The sequence below is a fragment of the Phocoena sinus genome, chromosome 18 (genome assembly GCF_008692025.1).
Source record: "Phocoena sinus isolate mPhoSin1 chromosome 18, mPhoSin1.pri, whole genome shotgun sequence".
NCBI lineage: Eukaryota > Metazoa > Chordata > Mammalia > Artiodactyla > Phocoenidae > Phocoena > Phocoena sinus.
Window position 1 is genome coordinate 25,090,167 of NC_045780.1, and position 20,702 is coordinate 25,110,868.

A 20,702-nucleotide genomic window follows, 5' to 3' on the forward strand; every position below is an offset into this window, starting at 1 on the left:
ATCTAAGAGAAAAAAAAAAAAAGGTCATGAAGAACCTAGGGGCAAGATGGGAATAAAGACCCAGACCTACTAGAGAATGGACTTGAGGATATGGGGAGGGGGAAGGGTAAGCTGTGACAAAGTGAGAGAGTGGCATGGACATATATACACTACCAAACGTAAAATAGATAGCTAGTGGGAAGCAGCCGCATAGCACAGGGAGATCAGCTCGGTGCTTTGTGATCACCTACAGGGGTGGGATATGGAGGGCGGGAGGGAGGGAGACGCAAGAGGGAAGAGATACGGGAACATATGTATATGTATAACTGATTCACTTTGTTATAAAGCAGAAACTAGCACACCATTGTAAAGCAATTATACTGCAATAAAGATGTTAAAAAATAATAATAATAAATAAATAAATATTAAAAAACAAACAAAGAAACAGAAGGAAGCAAAAAGTGGGATAATGCATATTACATATGAGAGCGACAAATACTATTTCATTCCTGAAGATGATTAGAGAAATTGAAGTTAAGCCAGGCTTTTTACTAAATGCTATGTATTGCTGAAGTAATGCCAGCAACATAAAGACATTTTTAAAATAAATTTATTTTATTTTATTTATTTTTGGCTGCGTTGGGTCTTCGTTGCTGTGCGCGGGCTTTCCCTAGTTGTGGCGAGCAGGGGCTACTCTTCGTTTTGGTGCACGGCTTTCCTCATTGCGGTGGCTTCTCTTGTTGCGGAGCACGGGCTCTAGATCGCAGGCTCAGTAGTTGTGGCTCGCGGGCTTAGTTGCTCCACGTAAGCCAGGCTTTTTAAAAACTTAATTATGCTGATTTTTTTAATTGTATTTCTTACAAGTTATGACATGTTTTTATAAATATTCCTGATTATTTTGTGGAGAGGGGACTGCAGGGGGCAAGAGTAGAAGCAGGGGGACCATTGCAGTGGTCCATGTGGGAGGAAATGACAATTGACCTAGGGATGACTTGGACACAGTAACATATGGTCGGAAACCACCGGAAGTTGAGAGGCTTTGCCAGTGGTCCAGGTGCGAGATGTGAGGGAAAGAGCGGTCAAAGATGATCCCCAGGTATGTGGCCTGGACAGCTGAAAGAATGGGGTTGCCCTGTTGCCTTTCATTGAGAGAACTTGGGGAGAGCGGGCGATGGGCTCTAAGGCTCAGTTTTGAACTGTTAAGTTTAAAATGCCTGTTATACATGCTCACTGATATGTGTAGTTCCCAGCTCCTTTGAAGTACAAAATATCTAATTCTTGAAGGAAAGATGTGAAATTGCTCACAAAAACTCCTTGTAAAATGACAGTAAGTTGTCACCCAAAGTAATAGTTTAGTTCCACATCACCATCCAAGAGTACAAACTCTTCTAACAAGAATCGTCTTTGTTAAGTACATGAATCACCTTTTTCTTTTTTTCTAGCAATGAGATGTCACTTCAAGAAACAGAGAATTCCCTAAGATAGGAAGGTCTGTATCTGCTCTTTTTTTTTTGGCATTTCACCATTTAGAGCAGCTGGCAACCTAACAGGTATTTAGTAGAATATTTTTTTACTATGTCAAAACATCAAGAATCAGGGACTTCCCTGGTGGTCCAGTGGTTAAGACTCCACGCTCCCAATATAGGGGGCCCGGGTTCGATCCCTGGTCAGGGAACTGAATTCCACATGCCACAACTAAGAGCCCGCATGCGACAACTAAAAGATCCTGCATGCCACATCGAAGATCTTGCATGAGGCAATGAGGATCCTGCGTGCCGCAACTAAGACCTGGCACAGCCCAATAAATAAACAAATATTTTTTAAATATATTGAGAATCACAAAGAAAATTTTTTATTGTTTCCACTGATTTATAATTTGTTATTTTACAAATACTGTACAAAAGTTTACCTTAGTTCTTTTTCGTTTGAATGGCGCAAATTAATAGCAAAAAATATTATGTTGTTTGAACATGGAGAAATGTCAAAATAATGGGAGCTAATGTTTAATGAAAGAATCACTGCTCCCAGGTATCCTCAATATCCATTTACATGTATTTGTTCACAATAAGTATTTAGTGATGGTCATCGATATGTTTTACTCTGTAGAATGGATGTGCTTTCTACAAAAATTGCTACTTAAACCTTTCTAATCTTTTCATGAAATAATTCTAAAGGAATAATAGAAGATTGGCTTGCTTGTAGAGTTGATAGATAAAAGAAGTCTTGCTTATCCATAACCCAAATAAGTGAAGACTTAAGACTTAGAATACTTTCAGGGCTGAAATCACAAGACAAAGTTCACAAACCGCAAGATAATTGGTTTTTGTCAAGTTTGTTCCTCCTAAATGTCCTCACTGCTATAGATGTGTGTGTGTGTGTGTGTGTGTGTGTGTACGTGTGCTCACGCTTTCTGGTAACCAAATTATTTCTCAGAAAGTGAATTAACCAGAATATGTTATCCTCTGAGCATTTCAGTTAATCTAAGTGTTCTTTACATGAAAGTAATAAAACTATTTCTTTTTTAAGAAAGTCTGTAACATAGACTTTTTACTAGTGAAACCTATCTTTATATATAATGAATTCTCATTAGTATGAATTTGTTACATAATACAAAACAGATGGACATATTTATAAGAATACTTTTCTTCACGCAGTAGGAATATACAATAAAGAACATGTCTGGCCCTTTGTTATAAATAAATGCATTTATTTAAATACAGTAGGAACTTACTATTTAAAGAAGTATTTCAATGAGTCCCATAAAATACACAGACCAAAATAATCAATATTTCTATTCCAGCCCTCAGTCAATTTTTAAAGAACCCCTCTTCCAGCCCATGGCCTTTAAGAACACCCATCCTGACGGGCCTCTTCCTGTTTTGAGTTTCCAAGTGTTGGTGAGCTGGCTAGATGATAGATAATATATTATCTGTCCATATTTATCTGCAAGTTATGTACTTGAAAATGAATGAATAGTGCTACTATATAAAAATGTCTTTGTGCCCATAGTTCTGGATCAAAAGGTTGGTACATACTTTCACTTCTGAAAAACAAAAACTACTGATTCATTGATAAAAATGTCAATAACAAGCAGAATCAAAAGTAATTCATTTCAGGACTTCCCTGGTGGTCCAGTGGTTAAGACTCCACGCTCCTGGTGCAGGGGACCTGGGTTCAATCCCTGGTTGGGGAAATAAGATCCGGCATGCTGCACGGCATGACCTAAAAAAAAAAAAAAAAAAGTAATTCATTTAGCCACAAATAAAATTTTAAAAGAAAAGAATTTTAGCCACCAGAATGGCTAAAATTAAAAGAAAAAAAGAAGCTGTCAATGTCAAGCGTTGGTGGGGATGCAAGCAAAGGAAACCCTCATACACCGCTCCTGGGAATGTAAATTGGAAAAACTACTTTGGAAACCTGTTTTGCGGTATCTCCTAAAACTGAGCATATCTAGGATTTCCACCCAACAGAAATACACACATACCTGCTGCAAAAGACATGTTCAGGGATGCTCATGGCGGCATTACTCGTAATACCCCCAAACTGGAAACAACACAGTTGTAGATGAGATATAAATTGTGATACTTGATCGAAATCACATGATTGGACATTGTCACAGCAGAGACAGAATAAAGTGCTGCTGAATAAAGCACGACAGCGCTGGTGCCTGTCCTGGGAAAGATGTTGAACCAAAGTAGCCAGACACAGAAGAGTACATACTGTATGATTCCCCTTCATGAAGTTCAAAAACAGGCAAACCTAATCTGTGATGATAGAAGTCAGGTGGGGGGTTTCCTTTGGCAGGGGCCAGGTCAAGTCCAGAAGAAGAGGCCCAGAGAGGCTGGGGAGGTGCAGGTGTTACACTGAATCTGCGCTTAAGATTTATGCACTTTATTACGAGTAGGTTACACTTAAATTTTAAAAGCTGACCCGAAAAAGGGGGTAGCAGATTTATTGGAAAAAACATATCCCTTCTTTACTCTCACCCCAAATTTTATTGAGTCTTTTTCTTTTATTGGTATACAAAACGGAAACAAAGTCTTCAAGCTAGAGAGGACCTTAAAAGATGCTAATCATGTATAGGAAAAGAAGCAAACCAGCACAAGAAAATTAAGACCTAAAGTCCCTAGGTTCTTACATAATGGTGAATCCAGAGACAGCAGACAAACATAACATTCTAAGGGAAAAATAAGTATTTTGTAATTCGATAATCCCCTTACCAAGGGCAATAATAGGTCCCCTAGAAAGGACCCCCCTTTTATTATCATTTTTACTAATTATTAGCATGTACACCAAAAGAAGAATTCTGCAGTGCTGTTGCACTGGTTGTTTGACATACATTCCCTGGGCCGTGGCCCTATTGCTCTTATGTCGGACCTTTTCCCCAAATTCACACCACCTGTAATTCCCTTCTTGTGCCCTTAGTCTGTGACAGCAGCCTCTATGCTCTAACTCTGATCTGGAATTGATATCAGTAACGCAGGATTTTGCAAACCTCTCATAAGGAGTTAACATTTGTTCACTTATAGTCTTGAAGAGCTGACTCATAGTAAATTAGCTTTGGTAGTTAGTTTAGCTGGCTGGTGAGATTTCTACCTCACAAGCCTGCTAAAGAAAATTGAAGACAAAGTTCTTCTGGTAAATGATAAATGTACTAGTATACTTCAGTCAAATACAGGAATATCTAACATAGCAAACCATTATTATTCCACATAGCTTCATTACAGTGAGATCTTTATAAATATATTTAGAGGATAGCCCACTAAGTAATTATATTTAGATAATAATACTCCTATCTGATTGTCATAAAGCATGCAGTTGTCTGGGTATACTTTGGCAATCTTAAATTTAAATCTCAGGAGTATAAACTAGCATAATGGAATGCTTTCCTGGGTGTGACATTCAGTAAATCTCATCACTTTTGTTATGGTGATATGGTCATTTGTTTGTTTATGTGGTTTTACTTAATTATGTCTGTATGCTTATTAGTATAGTTTTTAGATATTATTCAAAAATATATATCCAGGGACTTCCCTGGTGGTGCAGTGGTTAAGAATCCGCCTGCCAACGCAGGGGACATGGGTTCGAGCCCTGGTCCGGGAAGATCCCACATGCCGTAGAGCAGCTAAGCCCATGCGCCACAACTACGGACCCTGCGCTCTAGAGCCCGCGAGCTACAACTACTGAGGCCGCATGCCACAACTACTGAAGCCCTTGCACCTAGAGCCTGTGCTCTGCAACAAGAGAAGCCACCACAATGAGAAGCTCGCGCACCGCAACAAAGAGTAGCCCCTGCTCGCTGCAACTAGAGAAAGCCCACATGCAGCAACGAAGACCCAACGCAGCCAAAAATAAATAAAATAAAAACAAAAATTTATTTTAAAATATATATATGCCATAGCATAGGCATTCATGTGTTGATATAAATAATGAACCTTATTAACAGTTCTGATGTCCTGTTTCTAGTATAATTGTTCTTAATATTTCTTAGATCTGACTCTATCCCAACTTAGAGAGCAAGCAATTGCTGAGAGTCTTAGACAGTTATTTAGGAGATTTTTAGTATCCCTAGAACTCCAGATAATGAAATGAAAGATTTTCATCAAGTTGTAAATCAGGTTTTAGCCGTTTTGTGCTTTCTTTTGAGTGCTGATGTTGGGGCAGAAAGATGAAGTTTGGAAAACAAAGTATGTTTCCTATAATTTATTATTCACCCAAGTCTCAAAATGCTTTGTTATCAATAGCAAACTAGCTTAAAATAAACTACATCGAAGCTAATGTCAAAATAGACATGGAATGAACTAATTTCCTAAGCAGTGATTTTCTCCATAATTCGTTGCACTTAGCAGGCAATTCAGCTATTTCTATTATTGAAGAATAGATTTACTAGTGAAAACAACACATTCCTTCAAAGTCACTTTTTAGACTTTGATTAACACTTAGAAGCTTACAAATTAGGGACAATTCCCAGTTATTTGAGAAAATATTATTGTCTGACTTCTCTGGTGGCGCAGTGGTTAAGAATCCACCTGCCAGTGCAGGGGACATGGGTTTGAGCCCTGGTCCTGGAAGATCCCACATGCCGCCCTGATCAACTAAGCCCGTGCACCACAACTACTGAGCCTGCGCTCTAGAGCCCGCGAGTTACAACTACTGAGCCCGCGTGCCACAGCTACTGAAGGCTGTGCGCCTATAGCCTGTGCTCCACAGCAAGAGAAGCCACCGCAATGAGAAGCACGCACACCACAATGAAGAGTAGTCCCTGCTCGCCGCAACTAGAGAAAGCCCTCGCACAGCAATGAAGACCCGACACAGCCAAAAAACAAATTGAATAGAATAGATTTATAAAAATAAATGCAGAGTATCAGGCCCCAGCCTGGATCTACTGAATCAGAAATTGCTTTTTAACAAGATCCGTAAGTTATTTATATGCCCATTAATGTTGGAGAAGCCCTGTTCTCCGTAACCTGCAAGCTGGTCCCAAAAGTATATCGCATAAAATTATAAAAGGATATTTTTAAATCCTTTTGAGGAAAAAAAAAAGGAGCATTTATTTTTTTAATTATAAAAGTCACAAACTCATTGTATGAAGACTGGAAAATACAGGAATTTAAAGAAAATAATATCACCCGTAATTCCACAACACAAAAATAACAATGACTATTAATATTTTTGTTTTTTCCTATATACTTTCTTTGCATATATATATATATATATATAAAATATACATGCATATACATTGAGAGAATACTATATATGCATGCTTTTACATCATACTTTTATCACTTAACTTTTTTTTTTTTTTGAGGTACGCAGGCCTCTCACTGTTGTGGCCTCTCACTGTTGTGGCCTCTCCCATTGCAGCGCGCAGGCTCCAGACGTGCAGGCCCAGCGGCCATGGCTCAGGGGCCCAGCCATTCTGCGGCATGTGGGATCTTCCTGGACCGGGGCACGAACCCGTGTCCCCTGCATCAGGAGGCGGACTCTCAACCACTGCGCCACCAGGGAAGCCCTATCACTTAACATTTTATAGTAAGCAATCTACTTTTGTTCAATAATTTTTATTGAACACCAGCTAGGTATCAGGCACTGTTCTAGAATCTGAAGTTATATAAGGGCTCTTATCCCCATCAACCTTACTTTCTAGCAGAGCAAGCAGATAAGACAAAGAGATAAACAATACATTTGTAAATAGTGATAAGTATGAAGGAAGTAAAACAGAGTAATAAGCTACACAGAGACACAATGCTTTTTTTTCTTTTTTAATAACCCATGCTCATGATCTGGCCCTCTTCAGTTCCTTTAAGATTGACAGTATAATTTCTAGTCTTACAAAAAACTGTGGGGCTTCCCTGGTGGCGCAGTGGTTGGGAGTCTACCTGCTGATGCAGGGGACACGGGTTCAAGCCCTGGTCTGGGAAGATCCCACATGCCGCGGAGCAACTAGGCCCGTGAGCCACAACTACTGAGCCTGCGCGTCTGGAGGCTGTGCTCCACAACAAGAGAGGCCACGATAGTGAGAGGCCCGCGCACCGCGATGAAGAGGGGCCCCCGCTTGCCGCAACTAGAGAAAGCCCTCGCACAGAAACGAAGACCCAACACAGCCAAAAATAAATAAAGAATTATTTAAAAAAAAAAAAAAAAAAAAAACTGTGATATTCTCTACGCTTACTATTTGGATAAACTGAGAGTTACATGTTTTACTTAATTGAATTACATAACACTGGAAATTTAACAGCTTCCCTTGAACATTTATTTATTTATTTATTTATTTATTTATTTATTTATTTATGGCTGTGTTGGGTCTTCTTTGCTGTGCGCGGGCTTTCTCTAGTTGTGGCGAGCGGGGGCTGCTCTTCATTGTGATGCACGGGCTTCTCACTGCGGTGGCTTCTCTTGTTGCTGGGCACAGGCTCTAGGCACGTGGGCATCAGTAGTTGTGGCACGTAGGCTCAGTAGTTGTGACTCGCGGGCTCTAGAACGCAGGCTCAGTAGTTGTGGCGCATGGGCTTAGCTGCTCCACGGCATGTGGGATCTTCCTGGACCAGGGCTTGAATCTGTGTCCCCTGCATTGGCAGGTGGATTCTTAACCACTGTGCCACCAGGGAAGCCCCTCCCTTGAACTTTTAGATGGGTGTGCAGTGTGTGAGAGATAGTTCTTCTTGGTCCATGAATCAGTCACTCCAACTTCTGCTAGCTCTAAGCATGCTGTGATCTATTTTACAAAGCCTAGGGGTTTCTCCTCTCTTTAATTGCAAGGTCTGTCCTGTGAAATGTAGCCCTCTGTGCATATGTTCTCCTAAGAAATTTAAACCCAGATTCCTCCTCTCAGGGAGTCTTACCTTCATAGGTCTTGTTGGAAGTGTTGTCATTTCTGCAGCAAAGAATCTTGCTTCACTTACAGTATATTTGCATCCCACGACTCTATCTATTTGCTCATTATTCTTATGCTCTACTGTAGTGTAATGTTTTTTTAATCCATTTAAATAATAATTGGGAATTTTAGTTCAAATTAAAAGTCAGTTGCCTATGCTGCCAATGGAAATAATTCAGTGGGATGATACCTGCTATGCTCAGCCAAGATCATATGTTTGTTCTCCAGATATGACAACCAGGTCACAATTAACCCCTCTGCCTTTTACCTTGGCAAGTTTCTTTTGCCATCAACTATAAGATATATTCTGTTTTCAGACACACCAAAATCTGGGGAGGGGAGTAGACTTATTGGTTAGAATTTATTGAGCTATGCTCCAGTGAGTCCCATTGTCCTATAAGATCATGGGGCTCTTACCAAGATTACACATCAGGAAAGAACATATTTCCAGGGGGCACATACCTGGTAGTTCCTGAAATTTAACTACTCACCAAATTTAATATCTTTATGCCAGTACCTTAGGAGTTTCTCTCTCTTTATTTCATGTACACGTGAATATATATCTGTATTCAAATGTGGTATTTTGCACCTGGTTGCAGCAAGGGTATGAGGAACAGGAAAACAATACATAGAGTACTACCCAGAGTCATACCATGTGGAGCTTCTTTGTGTAGTGGTTGATCTGCCCCTAAAATAGAGACTGGCTGCCTAAAGCTTGACTTTTTCAATGACAGTGCTGTCATACAGCCACCTCCAATGAAACCGTGATGAAAGTGTGCTTAAAGTAATGTGGACTTAATTGTCCATAATGTGTCTCATCATCATCATCATCACCATACCAGCTCACACAGATTGCCCAGGCTCTTTCTCAGCTATTCCATGTAGTATCTCATTTAATCTTTACAATAACTCACTAAAGTAGAAACTAGTGTTGTCTTCACTTTTAAGATGAGGATGCTGCAATGCAGACAGGTTCAATAACTTGCTTGAGGTCAGATACCTGATCATGGTGAAGGAAGGACTGGAGTCAGGCTGTCTGACTCCAGAGCACATGATCTTAACTACAGCTCTAGTTTGTACACATAAAGGTATTTTAGCTTTTCTTCCCACTTCTTACTGTAAATATAAGCTGTGATAAACCTGGATTGGGATATTGTAACTCTTTATCATTTATGGCACAGTTTTAAGCATTATGTGCGAATATCTTTAGAAAAGTAATTCAGGAGGTTTCTGAATATAGATGATCAGAGCGAAGGTGGGGTACAGAATGTTCACGTACTATTGTTCTCAGCTGTTCCCGTTTGCACCGTAAGTCACAGAGAACCGGCATAACAACTTCTCCAAAAGGAAGAGTCCGAAGATCACGTTTTCTCTGTGCTTGCAGACAGTGTTAACAAGTTCAAGCTGATTATTGTGTTACCTAATAAATTCTCTAAGAGTACCGTGACAGAAAATCCATAAGAAATGCATCACCATTACATTTCCAGATATCGCATGTTTCTCCAGAGGTTCATTTGCGTACCGTTTTCCTGTTCATGTGTGTTGTGAGTTCATTTTGTCATTCCATATGTTAAAACACTTATAATGAACAAAATCTACACAAAGGGCATTTCTTTGTCAGCAGAGCAGAAACCAGTCCATTTATGAAACTGTGTCCATGCAGAACCATCACATATTGAAAAGATCCCTGGTGTGTTTCCTGTTACTCTTGCATAAAATGTGTCAGGGACCCTGCAGAACTAATTAAAGTAAGGATTTGTGTGTATGTCATTGTAGGCTAAAGGTAAAGAAAGACAGTGGCTAAGACACCAAGCTACGGGGGAACTAGATGATGCCAAGATCATTGATGGGCTAACTGGAGAAAAAGCCATCTACAAACGCCGGGGTGAGCTGGAGCCACAAGTAAGTACTGGTGCGCTAGGCGCCTCAGATCTGCAGTTTGGTCTTCTTTACAGGCAGGTGCTTCCTTGAGTTGCTGTCTTTGTCAAAACACCATAAACCCTGAATATGGCAATCAAGGAAAGCATTACACTTTTTAAAATTAGAAAAAAACAGAAATATTATACTGTTTATTATATGAGTCAAGAAACACCAGGCACACTCAAACAGAGCAATTTAAGGAACAGTTAATGTTTACAAAAGTAAGGGTGGCGTTTACGAAATCCAAAAAGAGATGGTGTGGTCTCCCAACAGCAAGGATCTGACCCATCCCTCGGTCTAAAAGGACAGAGGAGAGAGCACTTACTGGAGCTTAGAAAAGGTGATTTATGGAGAGGGCTGCCCACCAGGGGCTGTGGCCTTCAGCAGAGGGAGAACCCACCCACGGGCCACAGCAGAGAAGGGGCTGAGGGAGTAAATATTTCACCCTCACCCTCTGATCTCCTGCCAGCACCTTCCATCAGCAGAACCCACTGGAAGCCAGCAACCAGGAGAGAGACCAGTGCCATTTGGAAAACAGATCAGCTCCCAGGACACAGGGCAGGGTGCCCTGGAGGGGGAACTGAAGACACTTGGTGCCACTGAATCCCAGAGGGTGATGCAAATGAAAGCACGAGAGCAATCTTGGTGGTTCTCCACTGTTCTGTTCCTTTAAAGATCTGTGTCTATCTTATAACTGAAGAAATTTCCAGAAAGTAAGGAATTCTCCCTTAAATAACTCTGATGATAGTGTGTAAAGTTTTCGACAGCCATAATATTAAAATATTTGCAATAATACAATGGCCAAAAAATGGCAATAAGGTGAGTCTCTTAGAGGGTTCTGTGACTTCCAGTATCTCCAAGTAACCAGAACTGCTGAGCAGCCACTGAGAGCTGGGGGTGCGGTGACAGGTGGGGGGAAGGGAGCCACTTACTCCATCTAAATGTTGATTCAGAGAGGTTCCTGGAGTCACTGGGAGAGTTTTTCCCTCTGTGTCCTTGGTACGCGTCAACAACTGCTTTCTTCACTGACTCACTGTGGTCCACAAATGTGTTTAGATCCATCTGAAATTGTGAGTCGCCGTGGAAGCGGATGAGGCGCTGTTTTTAATTCTGGCAGACTCAACAATCTTTCAAGACATATATTGAATTTGTCTCCAACCATTACACTCCAATACCCACAGTATTTTCTTGAAATGACTACCTCTGCTCATTAGTTTGCATACATGTCAGCGAGTGTATGGTAACAGAATCATCTGGAATTTTTCTTCTTTTTTCCTGTACGTAAAAACTGACACGCATACTTCTGTTTTTCGTTCTGCAGATTGGCAGGCCCGGGTTCAAAATCAAACTGAAACTCATGAGAGTTTCACATTTTAATTGACAGTTGTTGCTAAACTGCGGTTCCATGCCGCTTTCGTGCCGTTAACTGCCAGGAAAAGTAAAGAGTAGTAGTAATTCAGGAACTGGAAGGAAGAGAAAACTGAAAGCTTCCTAAAGACAAAAGACACGGAAGAGAGATTTTCCTTTACGTCTTTGCTGGAACCCCCTGCCCCTCAGATCGCTTGGTTTTAGGAATCTGACATTTCTTGGAGGCTGTGTGGAAGTGATTTTTAGCTCACTACACAACAGGTACTAGTAAAATTGCTGTGGGCTTCCAAAGGAGCTCCATCTTGCTAGAGAAACTGATGTGAAAATGAAATGCTGGGGTTTATATTCTTCCAGATAATTGTTTTCAAGACGACATCAGCCTCACTAAGGGAGTCTTACTAGACTAGGTTTGTCCCTGAAAGGACCATATTCCAAAGGAAAATCTTTCCCACGTGGCCCCAACTACCAGCACAAGTCTGAAGCTCCATTTACTGAAATGTAATCCATAGGTGCCTCCCCACCCGCCAGGATAGCCTTGTGCCGGGCCCAGCCTACAGCTGATCTGCCTGCCTGGTGGCTGGGACATGCATGAGGGCCCCAGAACAACAGCCAGTGACAGTTTTCTGGTTCACAAGGCTTTTCTGTTGTCTCTCCCTCAGCTGGGCAGCCCCCAACAGAAACCCAAGCGCCTGCGTCTGGTGGTGGACGTGTCCGGCAGCATGTACCGCTTTGATGGGGTGGATGGCCGGCTTGAGCGCTCGATGGAAGCCGTGTGTATGGTCATGGAGGCCTTTGAGAGCTATGAGGAGAAGTTCAAGGTAATGGCGTGAACTGAGGAGGAAGAGAGGCATCCCCAGACCCTCCCCCGTCTCTGCTCAGGAGTCAGCCCCGAGTTACGGCGTGAGGCTGGCTAGGGGATGTGCACCCAGAGTGGACAAGAATCTGTATCTTCTCGTCAACTCATCTGTCGGTGTAGAGAAAGTGAACCTTTTGTTTCATCTGCTCTAATAATCAAAGAATGATAAGACCATAATTGAAAGACCAGTTGCTACAGAAGAAAGCACTGCACTTTACAAGTTGTGTGATATCATCCATGAGGGCAGGGCGAGGGGGGGAGCGGAAACAGACAGATAGAAGCACCGCAGGTCTCTCCCCAGATTTCTCAAGGCCACCATCCCCATCCCAGTACCCCCCACCCACCCATTCTTTCTCCATCACCAGCCAGGTAGCCTCGCAAGGTTCTCAGCATTCGCGCATGAGCGAGCGCTACACAGTAACAGGCGTGCCCCCAGGTGACAATGAAGGTTCTTACCCCTGGGAGAAATGCAGCTTCTCATTTAAACAGTTTCCATTTTGTTATTGCCAAGTTTGCTCTGGAGTCAAGCAAAGGAGTCATATACCTCCTCCTTCGGAGACCTGAGCATTGAGGAGGGATCTCCTGCCGCCATGTTACTGCCCGAGACGAGCCCGTCAGTCAGCTCTTAATCAGCCACGGGGACACCCACACTCCTGGCTTTGACCAGAACAAATAACCTGAACACCGTGCTGGGTAATTATTATCAGAAATTCAGTTGAGAGGAGCGGTATATGTGCAGACATAGGTAACGGGTACTCAGTCTATCCGTAGATAATTCTCAACTGTGTTAAGGATCAGACAGGTCCTTCAGAAATAGCCCATCTTAGATGATGATTTAGCTTGACATCCTGCCCACACCTCGGGATTGCCGTACTGAGCCGTGTCCGTGTGCCGTGATGGATACAGAAAGAAACAGACTGAAACCCATCCCTTCATTGACTTTAGGCCCACTTTTTTGGCTCCGAGGCTCCCAGAGTCCCTTGTGTGAAGCTCTACATGAGAGATTCCTTTTAGAGTGAAGGGGTAGGGAAAAGGCAGCTTGAGTCAATGAGCGCTGTGGTTGCCAGGCTCTGCCTAAGTACAGGATACAAAGACGAGTAGGACCTGGACTTTCACGATGGGAAGCAGCTCTGTTTCCCTGAAGAGCTGGAATGTGCTTCCCCTTGTGATCAGTGAAAACGATGGAGCTGTTCCAGACTCCCTCTTGGTTTTAGCTGCCAGGAAGCTCCAAGCTAAAATCCAAGACCGGCCAAGCCAAATTTGTTATGTCTTATGGCTCTCAGACTAGTTAGTGTTCAGCGTTTTCCTTCCCTTGACCCTCCCGGGCTTCAGATAAGTTTTTCTTGATTTTTTTTTTTTGTTTTTTTAAAATTTTTTATTGAAGTATAGTTGATTTACAATATCATGTTAGTTTCAGGTATACAGCAAAGTGATTCAGTTTGTGTGTGTGTGTGTGTGTGTGTGTGTGTGTGTGTATATATATATATACACACACACACACACGTATATATATTCTTTTTCATATTCTTTTCCATTCTAGGTTGTTAAATGATATATAGTTCCCTGTGCTACACAGTAGGTCCTTGTTGGTTATCTATTTTATATATAGTAGTGTGTATATGTTACCCATCCTTCTAATTCATCCCTCTCCCCACCCCCCTTTCCCCTTCGGTAACCATAAGTTTGTTTTCTATGTGTGTAAGTCTCTTTCTGTTTTGGAAATAAGTTCATTTGTTTTTTTGGTTTTTCTTTTAGATTCCACATATAAGTGATATCATATAATATTTGTCTTTCTCTGTCTGACTTACTTCACTTAGTATGATAATCTCTAGGTCCATCCATGTTGCTGCAAATGGCATTAATTCATTCTTTTTTATAACTGAGTAATATTCCATTGTATATGTACTTTTTATTTTTTATGGGCTTAATATTTTTTAATGTTTTACATCCTTTCTAGTATAAGGTGGAGTATAATTCTTAAATCACTTGGACCATTGATCACCAGTGAATGGTTACACATCCATTTCATCAGCATAAATCCCACCTGTTTTAAAACCTTGGGTTCTGCCAATAGTTGGATCAGCCCATTCGCCTCTCTTGTGGATCCTGAAGGCCAGAGTACCTCAGCTCCCTTTGAGTTACATGAAGAGTTTAACCCCTTATAGGCCACAGCAAACATACCACTATTAAAACTGGCATATTCATAGTTATCTAGAAAAAAAATTTACAGTTAGAAAGGATTTCTATATCTCTGAAAACAGAATTGCTCCGTTATGTGAAGCTACTTCTTCCAGGTTTTTAGAAAGATTCAGTAGAAGTTCACCAAGAAATTGATTGACAGAGCTCCCCAGGACTGGGTCAAGGATGAGACAGAAGGCCGGAAGTGGCAAAGCTAACAGGGAGTGTGTGCCATGTTCCACTGCATCTCACACTTGGAGTGTATGGAGAGATTCATATTTGTCTAATTCTCACCATTAAAAGTCTGTAATCTGGGCTTCCCTGGTGGCGCAGTGGTTGAGAGTCCGCCTGCCGACGTGGGGGACGCGGGTTTGTGCCCAGGTCTGGGAGGATCCCACATGCCGCGGAGCGGCTGGGCCCGTGAGCCATGGCCACTAAGCGTGCGCGTCCGGAGCCTGTGCTCTGCAACGGGAGAGGCCACAACAGTGAGAGGCCCACGTACCGCAAAAAAAAAAGTCTGTAATCTGGAAGAATGATTAGTAAAACCGGACATGTTGCATAAAAAAGAAATAATGTCAAGGAAATCGCATTTCACAAATTGTTATTTTGTATTGTTTTGTTTCTAATTGACAATTAGAAACCAAACTGTTGCCATATGACCTACTGAATTTCAACTAAATTCAACAAAATTACAAACATAGAGCACTTGCTAAGAGCAGAGTACTCTGCTAGGTACAGAGTTCCCTGCCATCCTTGAGCTTGTAGCCTTGTGAGGGAGACCTATAAAAACTAATTCTGGAGACTTTCCTGGTGGTCCAGTGGTTAAGACTTCGCCTTCCAATGCAGGGGGTGCGGTTCGGTCCCTGGTTGGCGAGCTAAGATCCCACGTGCCTCGCTGCCAAAACAAACCAAAACAGAAACAATGTTGTGACAAAAAAATGAAAACATAAAACAGAAACAATGTTGTAATAAATTCAGTAAAGGCTTTAAAAAAAAAAAGGAATTCTGATAGGACACTCAATGAGAGGCACTCGGTACAAAAGGCACAGGAAAGCATGCCTCTCCAGACACTCCCCTTCAGGGCACCATCCTCGAAGCAGTATTTTGCTGACAGTCTCTTCCATTGCCACAACACTGTAAAGAATTTCCTCGGTTTTCTTCTGTAAAACCACAGAAATATTGAGAAGATACCATACTAATATCTGACTTTTAAAAAAAATTTTATTGAAGTATAGTTGATTTACTGACAAATCCAGGGGAAATTCTAGTAAGACACCACGATAAAATGAACTTTTTTCAAGGCTTGAAGAAGCTTCATCATGTTTTCTGCTATTTGATTTTTAACAGGAAGTACTTTAACGGTTTTGGTTTTGTGCATTTTCATATACTTATAAACATACCCCCTCACATTTACTACATAAGTCCCTTCAGAACGTTTTTTTTTTTTTTTTTTTTTCGCGGTACGCGGGCCTCTCACTGTTGCGGAGCACAGGCTCCGGACGCGCAGGCTCAGCCGCTCCGCGGTATGTGGGATCTTCCCAGACCGGGGCACGAACCCGTGTCCCCAGCATCGGCAGGCAGACTCTCAACCACTGTGCCACCAGGGAAGCCCCAGAACGTTTTTTAAGAGCATAGAAAGTCTGATGAAACTAGAGCATTAAAATCTTTCCAACAAAAGGAGAAAACTCTGAAGATTTCACAAAACAGGCTCTTTGAGGAAAAGTGGTACTTAGATGGGTATCTGGAGGGATCAGAATGGGAAGACAGGACGAGAGAGGACTGCAAGTCCTGTGCCTGCAAATTCCTCATTATGACCATGGCACTTAGAGCTGAGGTCACCTCTCAGGTCATTCCCTCCAGTTTCCTCATTCCTCAGACAGGAAACTGAGACCCAGAAACATCAAGGGCTTTGCCCAAAGTCAGAAGGCTAGTTGGAGACAGAATAGGATAGAGCCCAGGTCTCTTCTCCTTGTTTTCCCTTTTTTGTTTTGTTTTTAAATATTCTCCTTTATTTCTAATTTTTTTTAATTTGAAAAAATTTTAATCTACAAAAAAGTTGAAAAAACTGTAAAATGAACACCCATATGCCTTTACTTAGATTCACCAAGTGATCATTTTCTCCCCTCGTTTGCTTTATGTTTCTCTCTAAATACACAGTCTTCTTCTTCTCTCTGATCCATTTGAAAGTAAGTTATAACTATCATAATACTTAACTTCTAAATATTTCATTATGTTTCTGCCAAGAGTAAGGACATTCCCTAAATGATCTCAATACCATTATCACGTCTAAGAAAATCATCAATAATTTTATAATATCTTATAAAATCGAATCCATGTTCACTTTTCCCAACTATTCCAATGGTTGCCATCCTGGGCTATAGAATATAAACCATCCCAATAGTGTCTAATTATTTTTCCCCCTACAATCTGGGATCCAGTCAAAGTCCTCACCTTATTTTTGGTTATAATGTCTTGTTAGCCTCTTTTTTTTTTTTTTTTTTTTTTTTTTGTGGTACACGGGCCTTTCACTGTTGTGATCTCTCCTGGACGCACAGGCTCCGGACGCACAGGCTCAGCGGCCATGGCTCCCGGGCCCAGCCGTTCCGTGGCATGTGGGATCTTCCCGGACCAGGGCATGAACCCATGTCCCCTGCATTGGCAGGCAAACTCTCAACCACTGCGCCACCACGGAAGCCCTTGTTAGCCTCTTTTAACCTGTAGCAGCCACCTTTCCTACCACTACCATTCTACTTTTCATGATGGTCACTCTCTTGAGGGTGTAGATCATTTGTCTTGTAGAATATCCCTCATCCTGGATTTGTCTAGCTGTTTTCTCATGGTGCCATTTACCTTGTCTCTATATTTCCAGAACGCCTAACAAGCTTTCTCTCACAGCAGCTACCCTGGAGACTTTGTAAAATCTTCCCACCATCCCTGCCAACATAACTAAGGTTTTGAGTGGCCACAGGCTATCCAGGCTCTGCTGGGGCTCGCCAGGCCTCCTTTGTATGGGGTGAACAGGTGGTGGGATGGAACCTACTTGCATTCTGTGAGAATTTTGCCTGTTTATAATGAAGTATTTTGAGGTATAAGTAATGGGTACACATAGTACAAGGTGTAAAAGGCACAAAAGGAATCAGAGTGAAGAGTCAGCCTCTGCTTCCCTCTCTCAGTTCCCAGTTCCCCTCCCTGCTGGTGACCACTGTTGATACTTTCTTGGTGTCTTCTCAGAGACATTTGATGCATATACATCAAGTGACAGAGTACTGTTCACTCTGTTCTGTGTCTTTACACTATATGATCTTATCCAATTCGTTTAATCTCTCTGTACTTCAATTTTCTTTTTTTTTTTTTTTTTTTTTTTTTTTTGCGGTACGTGGGCCTCTCACTGTTGTGGCCTCTCCCATTGCGGAGCACAGGCTCCGGACGCGCAGGCTCAGCGGCCATGGCTCACGGGCCTAGCCACTCCGCGGCATGTGGGATCTTCCCGGACCGGGGCACGAACCCGTGTCCGCTGCATCAGCAGGCGGACTCTCAACCACTGCGCCACCAGGGAAGCCCAATTTTCTCATTTTTGAAGGAAGCATAAGGGCAACAAATAACTAATGAAAGCACGTCATTTACTCAGCAAATATAAAATGAGGCATGAGCAAATGACAATTTTAGGAGCTCCCAGTGAAAAATGTATATTCCATAGCCCAGGATGGCATCACATGTGCTGTCACATGTTAGGAATTCAGCAGTGTATGCTGAGACTCCCCACTCCCCAGTTCCAGAAGTTCTTCATGTGGTCTTCCTGTAGTTATCCCTCCATTGTAAAGCTGTCTAGTCTGTATTTGCTTTGAAGCATTCAGAAGCCAGGGGCCTGGCCTGCAGATCTGGACTCTTCCCCCACAGCCTCTCTCTTGGCATCTGCTTTGCATTCTCTTTGGCTTGGGCTCAGCTCCTGGGCTCTGGGTCATTAGAGTCCAAGTCCAGGAGGCTCATTTGGAGTCAGCCTCCACTTTTATTCCACCTTAGCATGACCCATGAGCAAGAATGACTGAGAAGGAAAGGACCCTTGAGCAAGAATGACTGAGAAGGAAAGGACCCTTGAGCAAGAATGACTGAGAAGGAAAGGACCCTTGAGCAAGAATGACTGAGAAGGAAAGGTAATTCAATGGCAGAACACATTTCAAAGGCATCTGGAGTTTTTTAAGTTTTTCATAATTGTTCTACCCACTGAATTCAGTTATTCTCAAGAACAGCATTTACAGTAGGCTTAAGACAGGAGCAACATTATTTGCTAATAATCAGCATAAAGTCCTCTAATCTTATGATCTGCAGAATTTTTGATGGTCACATAGCACTTAAACGCTGGTATGAAAAGTGGAATGGTAACGGTTACGGGAACCATGTAATTTAAGTCAGGAAGCATTTTTTTCCTTTACCTTCATTCCAGTTTTTTCCTCTTGATGTCTCCAAGCCCCTGGAAATGTTTTCACGGTAACCTTAAAGTAGACCTCTTTTGCAAAAGCTCTTAATGCCTTATTTATTTTTTCTTCAATGTATTTAATAACTTTGAACACCAAGAGTTAGGTGTTTCTTCACTGATCTCTCAAATAGTGACACTGGAAAATAGATTTATTGAGAAGTTGGACTTTGAAAAACAACTTCAAATGTATTGTTTCTCTGGAGACATATAAACCACTTCTAAGGTCCTGGTTTCCTAACAGAATTTTTTTTTTTTTTCTTTTTTCTCGGCTGTGTGGCTTGCGGGATCTTAGTTCCCCTACCAGGGATTGAACCCCGGCCCTCGGCAGTGAACGCGCCGAATCCTGACCACTGGACCACCAGGGCATTCCCCCTAAAAGAGTAAAAGGATCCCTTGAAGGATGTTGGAGGGCAGAGGTGTGTGGGCAGCACTTTTTACCCCTTCCCCCTACACCCCCAATTCAACCAAAATAATTCCACTTATATAGATACTGCATGACATTTCACAATCTGGACTTTTGTGCAATATTTCATTTGGAGAAAGAGTTCCCCTGCTTAAAAAATTTTCAGAGTTAGAAAACTGCTATTCTAGGACCAATATTGGATTGTTATTTCTTACAGACTCTGGGGGCTTTCTTCTTGGAAAAGCCTTCATCAATCCTCACTTAGATTTGAATGATTCACTCCCTTGACAGAAGAAAACAAGGCACAGGTGCTCTTACAATTAAGTGAAGCAGACTTTTTCGTTCCATTTCTTGGATGTGCCTGTTGCATTTTCATAGAGCCTTGGGAGCAGAAATGATCTTGGAAATTATTTTCACCAATCTGTTTGTTTTAAGATGAGGAAATCAAGATGCAGATCCCAAGGTCACACAGCTAAACTGTAAACAGCCAGGATGTCTGACTCCCACTTCAGGGCCTTCCCTTTGTTCACGTTTTATCCCTTGTTCTTGCAGCCATCTTATTTCTGCCCAATCAGTATATTTACAAAGCTGTAATTTAGGAGTAAATAGACCATTTACATAAAGTATTCTGTCTTCTCCTCCCCTTAGCACTCCATCATCCAAAAGAGGTATACTAGACATACTTTTCTCAAAGATATCTTGGTCGGAAAGATGTGGAAAGATGGGACTCACAAACCAGCACCGCTGGGAAAGATTCCTTCTATCAAAAATGTAGTTCAGCGTCTGTAATTCACCTTTCCCCAATGTCTCAGGCATGTTTCAAATGTTTAGAAATGGAAATCATTTTATCAGGCTCAGGCTTTGAATAAATTTTTTAATTTATTTTTTTTGGCCGTGCCGCACGGCTTGTGAGATCTTGGTTCCCCGACCAGGGATTGAACCCAGGCCCATGGCAGTGAAAGCTCTGAGTCCCAACCACTGGACCACCAGGGAATTCCCTGAATAAATTCTTATTGCTGCTTGAAGGTAGGACCAAAGAAGGGTGTACAGACTTCTCTGAATCCATTCAAAGTTAAACACGAGTTCAGAATTGACTCAGTTGTAGATATGGAAGTATTGGCCAATCCAACTATTCAAAAAGCCTAAACAG

General features: G+C 41.8%; 1 protein-coding gene across 1 annotated transcript in view; it reads left to right on the forward strand.

Moving 5' to 3' along the window:
• The window catches only part of VWA8 (von Willebrand factor A domain containing 8), a 387,125-nt gene that overhangs the window by 356,007 nt on the left and 10,416 nt on the right, over positions 1 to 20,702 (forward strand). Inside the window, exons 44-45 of the mRNA XM_032610892.1 lie at positions 10,130 to 10,255; positions 12,301 to 12,459. Of these exons, the coding sequence (XP_032466783.1) occupies positions 10,130 to 10,255; positions 12,301 to 12,459 (285 nt within the window). The remainder of the gene's footprint in view (positions 1 to 10,129; positions 10,256 to 12,300; positions 12,460 to 20,702) is intronic.